At 39.5% G+C, this 7384-nt stretch overlaps 1 protein-coding gene across 1 annotated transcript; it reads left to right on the plus strand.

Moving 5' to 3' along the window:
* The first annotated feature begins 485 nt into the window (after window positions 1-485).
* TOPORS (TOP1 binding arginine/serine rich protein, E3 ubiquitin ligase) lies at window positions 486-5068 on the plus strand. The gene is made up of 2 exons (XM_070742458.1): window positions 486-668; window positions 2380-5068. The coding sequence occupies exons 1-2, from the start codon at window positions 591-593 to the stop codon at window positions 4897-4899; spliced, it is 2598 nt and encodes an 865-aa protein (XP_070598559.1). The 5' UTR covers window positions 486-590; the 3' UTR covers window positions 4900-5068.
* Window positions 5069-7384: the final 2316 nt, after the last annotated feature.

Consider the following 7384-nt stretch of genomic DNA (forward strand, 5'->3'; position numbering starts at 1 on the left):
AAATTCCCCCCTCCCCCAAATTAACCACTGTAAGTTTAATTTACCAAAATAGATATTCTTTGTCTTGCCATTTAATAATTATGCTATATTTGCTTCCTCACCTTTTAAAATTAATCTTATTTATCTTTCCCCCCCCCCTCCCCTATTTTATCATAACAAAATGCCTTATGGCACTAAACTATATTCGAACTATAACTCCCGAGATGCTTTGGGGCCACCGTCTGGATCGCTGAGGCTTCTGGGAGTTGAAGTCATGGCCGTACAAACTTTTCCCCCATCCAAGGAAAAGCAGGGATTGAACCGTTTTCGTTTTCAGTGGCAAAGCGCAAACTTGCTTTGGCCTGCTGTTGAAATAAAAATTTAAATAAAAAAAAAAGGAAAGCCCAACAGTGCCGGGATTTGTGTTTTTTTTTTTTTATTAACTCCGCCCACCTTTTCCCCGCCGTCTAACCCGGAAATGGACCCACTCCCACTCCCGGCCACTTTGGATTGTGCTTCCGGGTTGGAAAGGACGGGGAAGCAACCTGAAGCAGCCGCAGCCGCGGCGGCAGCCTTCTCTTTAGCTGGCTTCGCTCGCGCCGCCGTTGCCCATGTGTGACCCCCGAGAGCGACGGAGCCGAGCCGCCGGCGCCAATGGCCGGCGCCGCTGGCACCAACGGTCCAAATCGGTAAGTGAGAGTCGCTTCTTTGGGGCGCCCAGCAAAAAGCCTGGCTCTTCCGGGCACTTTCCCCCTGAGGAGGGGAGAGCAGGGCGAGGTCGTCCGTCCTCTGCTCCCGGCTGAGGGTCTCCTTGCCCTCGAGAGCCATTTTAAGGTCTCTCAGCCGATGGAGCGTTCCGATAACGGAAATAAGTCAGCATGCCCGCTTTTGCCCACCTTCAGTTTTTCTCCGTCCTGGCGAGGAAGCTGTTGGGTTGGATGAATCTGGGAGGTGCCGTTACTTTCGAGGATTTTTGCCAGGCTCCGTTTTGTTTAGATACCGCGTAGTAAGTTTGACGAGCAAGTGACTCTTCTTTTTTAAAACAAATGTTTTTTAAAAATTCCATCCTATATCAAATGATTCCATCCATATAAGCCAAACATAATAATAGGAAACTCTAAAAGTATCTTGCTTTGATTTCAATCTGAACCATCAAAATCTGCCAGTCTTTCTCCTCCTCACCCTTCTACTTTCTTTAATCTTCTGGCCCCCTTCCTTCTCCAACCTCTATCTCCTCCTACCTTTCCATTTCCTCTCCTTTCTTTCTTTTCTTTTCCCTGAAGTGACTATTCTTCTGACTTAGAGGCTTTGAAGATTGCCCAGTCCTTTTAGGCATCTCATAGTGATGGGAGACGTAAATCAATCTTCTTCTGACTCCCAGAATTCAGGCAGCTCTGTTAGTATTTTATATCTGCTTTTATATCTCTATCTGCTTTTTGAAAGTTTTAATTCAGAAAGCCATATCCTTTGCCAGGTTTCTAATTTCTGATTAAAATAGATTAGAATGGAATTTTCTATTCGCCAAGTGTGGACACTCTTGCGGAGACACAGGATATTTGTCTCCAGTGCATATATAAACAGACACTAGTATAATATAAACAGACACTAATAGGTCATATGTCACAGTTACAATCATTAGTCACGAGTTACAAACAAAAATTGATAAATGGTTATTGAACTTGCTGCTCAAAGCAGGATGTCCACCAACCTGGAAAAGGGATATCAGGGAAATCGGCGGTTTGGGAAATATCGGGGAATATCAGGGAATTATCATTCGTGAAAAAACCGGAATAAATCAGTGAAAAAACAAACTATTAAAATGTTTAAAAGTCAGAGAAAAATCATGTTTAAAAAAACGGATCACACTGCCTGGCAGAGTCAAGGAAAAATGAGCATAATTGTGGCAACAACTTGCTTCCTTGGTTACCGATATTTCTCCACGGTTTAGCCATTTGGTATGATGTCATCTACGACTGTGCCTTAACTTGATTGCAAGTTACAGGGAAATGTCAGGGAAATATCAGGAAATTTCAAAATGCTTTCCCCCTGGACATCCTGTCAAAGACGTTGGGCAGCTCTCATGGTTCACACAAATCTCAATAAAGTTAGTAATGCATAATAAGTAAAGAAAAAAGAAACCAGGCACAAGGTAACAAGGAATCTCACTTTTGTTACCCAAAGTTAACAAAAGGTTGTCATGCTTCTTCTAAGCAACAATGTGGGCCCGTCTGTCCTAGGAGATAAGAATAGGTCTCTGAATAAGGAATGAAATAACTTAGCCTTGCAGGAAACAAATTCAACTTGATAAATTGTTGCTATTTTTACATTGTACTTTTCAATACAAACACACAACTCATGTCAAGCTTACATTGATGATTGTATTTTCTTTTCCATTTTCAGGGCCTGGCAGATTTTTTCCCAAAGGATAATTCACTCTTATCTGGAATCAATAGGCTGCAGCAGACAATGCCAGAGGAAATATCTCCAGATTCAAAGTGCCCGATCTGCCTGGACATGTTTGAAAATGTGGCCTACTTGGATCGCTGCTGGCACAGATTCTGCTACCGGTGTGTGTTGGAGTGGTCCAAAAACAAAGCAGAATGCCCACTCTGCAAACAGCCCTTTCATTCCATCGTGCACAGCATGAGATCTGCAGACGACTACAAGGTGCATTCTGTGAGGCCTTCAGAAATGGAATCTTTTGCTAATCCTAACGGGAGGCGATTCCGTTATCGAACTACGTTAACAGGAGAACGTCCTGTTAGTGTTAATTCCCAGAGATCTTCCTCTTCTCGAAGGACAATATCTTCCCCAAATTGTGGGATCTTGTTTGAAGGCTTTTCAACCCAGAGAATAAGACAGAGAGATGCAGAAATGCATCAGATGATCAGGCGGCTTGCGTCAAGGCGACAAGCTAGTTTGGAAGGCAGATTTATGCGGCACATTCAAGAGCAAGAGATGATTAGCTTTCGAAAAGCTCTGTATCGTTCTGGCACACGTGTGAGAAGCATTGAAGATGGAGGGCGTTATAGAGACATATCGGCTGAATTTTTCCACAGGAATCCTGCCTGCCTTCATAGGTTGGTACCATGGCTAAAACGGGAACTAACGGTCCTCTTTGGAATTCATGGATCGCTCATTAATATAGTTCAGCGTATAATAATGAGCAATTTGGTAAAATTTGACCTGGAAAGCCCGGCATTTGCCAACGAACTTCAGCCTTTCTTACTGCAAAGCACACAGCATTTCTTACATGAATTTATAAATTTTGCCAGGTGCCCATTTAATATTGACGCGTATGATGAACGCGCCAATTATGATTTTCCAGCTCCATCACGAGAAGAAGGAAGTGCATCTGAATCTTCAATAATCACAATATCACCTGATGAACCCAGAACCCAGGCACCCGATTGCAGTTCTGGGATTGCAGCACCCTGGGATGATGAAACACCAGGTCCCTCCTACTCTACCACAGAGCAAGTGCATGCTTCTCCAGCAACTGCATTAAACACTTCGGAAAGCTCTGATGAAGAGCCTATTGGAAATAGAACAGAGTTGCAGATGTCACAAGACACAAATATAGAGGTGAACGGTGACATCTCTGATTCATCAGATAACTGTATAATTGTGGACTACGTCAAACCATTAGCTGAGAGAACCCCCGAGCTTGTTCAGTTGTCCTCAGACTCTGAAGTTTCAGCAGATGATGACAAAAAGGAAGATACGGATAAAGTGCAGCCTATGCAATTCTGCAGTTTTAGCCCGACGGACATCAGTAGATCTGCTTCGCCATCTTCTGGATCCAGAGATGGTATTGCTAATAAGATTAATGAATGTCTCTCTGATGTAAAAAGAAAATCGAAGAGGATCGAAAAAGATGAGATTAAAGTCAGAGGAGCATCTTCGTTGCAAAGCTTTTCTTCAAAGGAAGCCTGTTATGAACCCAATTCATCCAGAAGAAGGAAACTTGAATTGCACGGGGAGCATTCCAACAGAGAGCATCACAGTTCGAAAAGGAAGAGGAAGCATCGCAGCAGGGAAAAACGAAAAAAGAAAAGAGACGGCAGTAGACATAAGCACAAAAAGAATAAAAAGAGATCAACTCGAGAAAAGAGTAGGTCCCGATCTTTTTCCCCAAGTAGTGAAAGCACTGAGCTTAGAGATTTAAGCTGGTCACGATCTCAAAGCAGAGAATATAGTGGAACTTCCAGGAGTAAAGACACGGATTATTATTTAAGAGATGATTACCCCAAAAGCAGAAAATATGCTTTATACAATCCAAATGCAGTCAGGGGTTATGAAAGACATAGATCGAAAAATTGGTCGAGAAGTCAATTTAGCAGTCCATCTAGCAGCAGATCAAGAAGTCCATCTAGCAGCAGATCAAGAAGTCCATCTAGCAGCAGATCAAGAAGTTCCAGGTATCCTGATAGAGGTTCTGAAAAGCCAGGTGGGAAAAGGAAATATAAAACACGTCACCTGGAGAGTCGCCAAAGAGGTAGTGAGGAAACCTCTTCCATAAGAGAAAACAGTGCTCTAAAGAAATGCTTACTGAAGGATCAAACCGTTTGTGCAAAAGCCACCAGTGTTGTAGACAGACAGCCTCAAACAGAGACTGGACACAAAAATAAGAAGCGGTCAAGAAGCCCAAGTGTGGAAATTGTTTATGAAGGGGTGTGTACATCAAAGTATAACAAAAAGAAACCAAAAAGAATTAAGTCTACCAATCTTACCAATTCCTCTGCATTATCTTCTGTTGTGATTACAATTGACAGTGATAGTGATAGAGAGAATGGCATTACAGAACCTGAATTTTTCAACCAGTTGCCAACTAAGAAATCATCTTTGTTTTTACGTCTGGCACAAATAATAAATGGCAATTCACATTGCCAGCTACATTCACCAGAGCAAGATGTGTAATTTTCTTCTTAGATAGGTTAAGCCTTAGATGTAGATGTAGACATAGTTTTTTTTAGTTTTTAATGTTTTTAATAATTGTTTGCTATTGTTTTTAATTTAAAAGAAAGAAAAAAAAATAACTTGCTTTATGAAATAAATTTTATTAAATAAATAAATAGATAAAATAAAATGTGACCTTGAAGTTTTTTGTGCTTTCTGAGTTTGATTTTTGGCTTGTTTCATTATCTGACTATATAACATTCTCAATGCTAGTAAAGTATGGCCTTCACACTAACTACTCATTAAAAGTGACAGCATAGATCAATCCAGTATCATGATAAAAATCTTCCCAATTTTTTAAAAAAAACCTTTGCCTTAATCCAATTTCGTTTAATTTTTGTTCTATGCTTATTTTAGTTTAAAAGCTAAACCTAAGACTGATCTTTTAAAAGTGATGTATGTGCAAATAGTTATGAATAGGCTAATATTTCTCATTTGAGTTAAGATGTGATACCAATCCAGATAAAAGCATTGACATCAGAAGGATGTGGTTGGCTTTTATTGGATTATCATTGCACTGTGTAAGTCCCCCAATTAAAAAGTTCATTAATAATGATAATGATAATTTTTCAGACTTGTATGCCACCCCTCTCCAGAGACTCATAAAACCTACTCCTACTAAATTATAACTGGATTAAATTGGGATTCATTTTTTTTAATGCTAGAGGCCTCTTGAAGGGAACATATATGTCTATACAGTACATGCTATTTTTATTCCTAAGCTTATGTGACAGTCCTCAAAAGCTTTAATGATGATTTAATCATCATTGTTGAAAATTAGAGTCTGGAGGAATTGTTAGATTCCAGTACCAAAAATTTTAAAATCAATGTTTAATAAGGAATTTTAAAACAATATCAAGTGGACCAGGTATTCACTTGACTGATTTTTGCAGCCTTATTTGAAAAGAAACCATCACAAAAATAACATATATAAAAGAAAAAAATGTGCCCTTTCTAATGAAATCAAAATGAAGATGATTGAAGGTGAGAAAACAGAGAGCTCTGTTTTCTCACCTTCAATCATCGTCGTTTTGACTTCATTAGAGAGAGCAAGTTTTTTTCCTATCATATATGTCGTTTTTGTGATTGTTTCTTTTCAAATCAGGCTTCAATTTCACTTGTTTGACTTGACAAAGAATGATCCTATTGTCACGGGTTTTAATCTGGATTGATATTAGGAAATTAATTGTGTTAATAAATATGGATGCTAGTCTTTGATTATGGAACATAGAAGCAGTTGTTCAAAGCAAATCAAGTATGTGATGCACAATCAGCCTGATAATTAATTGACAGTAAGGCAGTGCATGATCATTCAATTTCCACACAATTTCTCTCCCCTTGTTCCCCACGTCAGTCTAAATAGTACCAACCTGCCTTCCTTGAAAAGAATCTTCAAGAGTGACTTTTTTTTTGTAAACCAACTACAGTACTTGAATCTTTTTTTAAAATAAACCAACAAAATTGTTGAGGTTTCGCTTTCTCAAATACAACATTTTCTATTCTTTAATTGGTTCCTACTGTTGCTTTTAACTTTTACTATGCTCAGCCCAAGGCATTTGCAAACTTGTAAATAAAAAGCATCTACATTAAATTCATTATATTTTTAGGTTTGCCCCACTACTGAACAAATGTTGTCTAAATAAGTTTTGCCTTTGAGCAATTTCCTATGGTAGCTTAATAGCCTAGGTTACAACTATGAATAAATATTACCTGGAAGTCATTTCCACTTTCTCAATCTTAATTATTTTAAGATCTGTTTACCCAATCCTGGCTGGGGAATTCTTAAAAAGTTGTTGAGGTTTGTGCCCCGTTTATGTTCAAAGACACTGGTTAAGATACTTCTGGGTTTGAAATGATTAAAGGTGACAACACCTTTTTTGAGGTATGCTTCTGAGGGCTTCATTCATGTCCCCATCAAGGAGCTGGAGCCTATGACAGGAGCTCGCCCCCGTGATGTAGCAACACTTTGATCTTGATTGCTAACTTCCAGTCCAGCATCCTAACCATGTGCTCTGAAAAATACTGATTTGAAGTAATGCATATTGGTTATTAAGAGGGTACATAGTGATTGCTGGGACAAAAAAAGAGGATTTTCCCCCATCTGAGAATAGGAAGCTCCAGTCATAAAGGGATTCTCCATGACCTTTAAATGTCAGGGGGGAAATATAGAGACCTGCCAGTCCAGTGCTATCTGTCCATCATTCATCCATCATCTATATCAATGTCATATGTTCTCTTATCTATATTATCTGTCTGTCGTGTTTCTCTGAAAATAAGTCCAAAATAAATTATTTTGAGATGCGTGGAGCAAGATGGGGCTCCTCTCGGTGTCTTACTGATTCCCAACTCTGCCTTCCTAATCCTAACCAGAGGAGATGGCAGGGATTGGCTGCGCATGCGTCTACATATTTTGGGGGAGGGCTTATTTTTGGGAAAACATTGTATC

This window comes from Erythrolamprus reginae, chromosome 2 (assembly GCF_031021105.1).
Source record: "Erythrolamprus reginae isolate rEryReg1 chromosome 2, rEryReg1.hap1, whole genome shotgun sequence".
NCBI classification, from domain to species: Eukaryota; Metazoa; Chordata; class Lepidosauria; order Squamata; family Dipsadidae; genus Erythrolamprus; species Erythrolamprus reginae.

Bases quoted from the DNA above. Each gene is read 5' to 3' on its own strand.
- TOPORS (XM_070742458.1), top strand. From the start codon at position 591: ATGTGTGACCCCCGAGAGCGACGGAGCCGAGCCGCCGGCGCCAATGGC. The intron at 669-2,379 runs GTAAGTGAGAGT...TTCCATTTTCAG, and splicing joins GGCACCAACGGTCCAAATCG to GGCCTGGCAGATTTTTTCCC.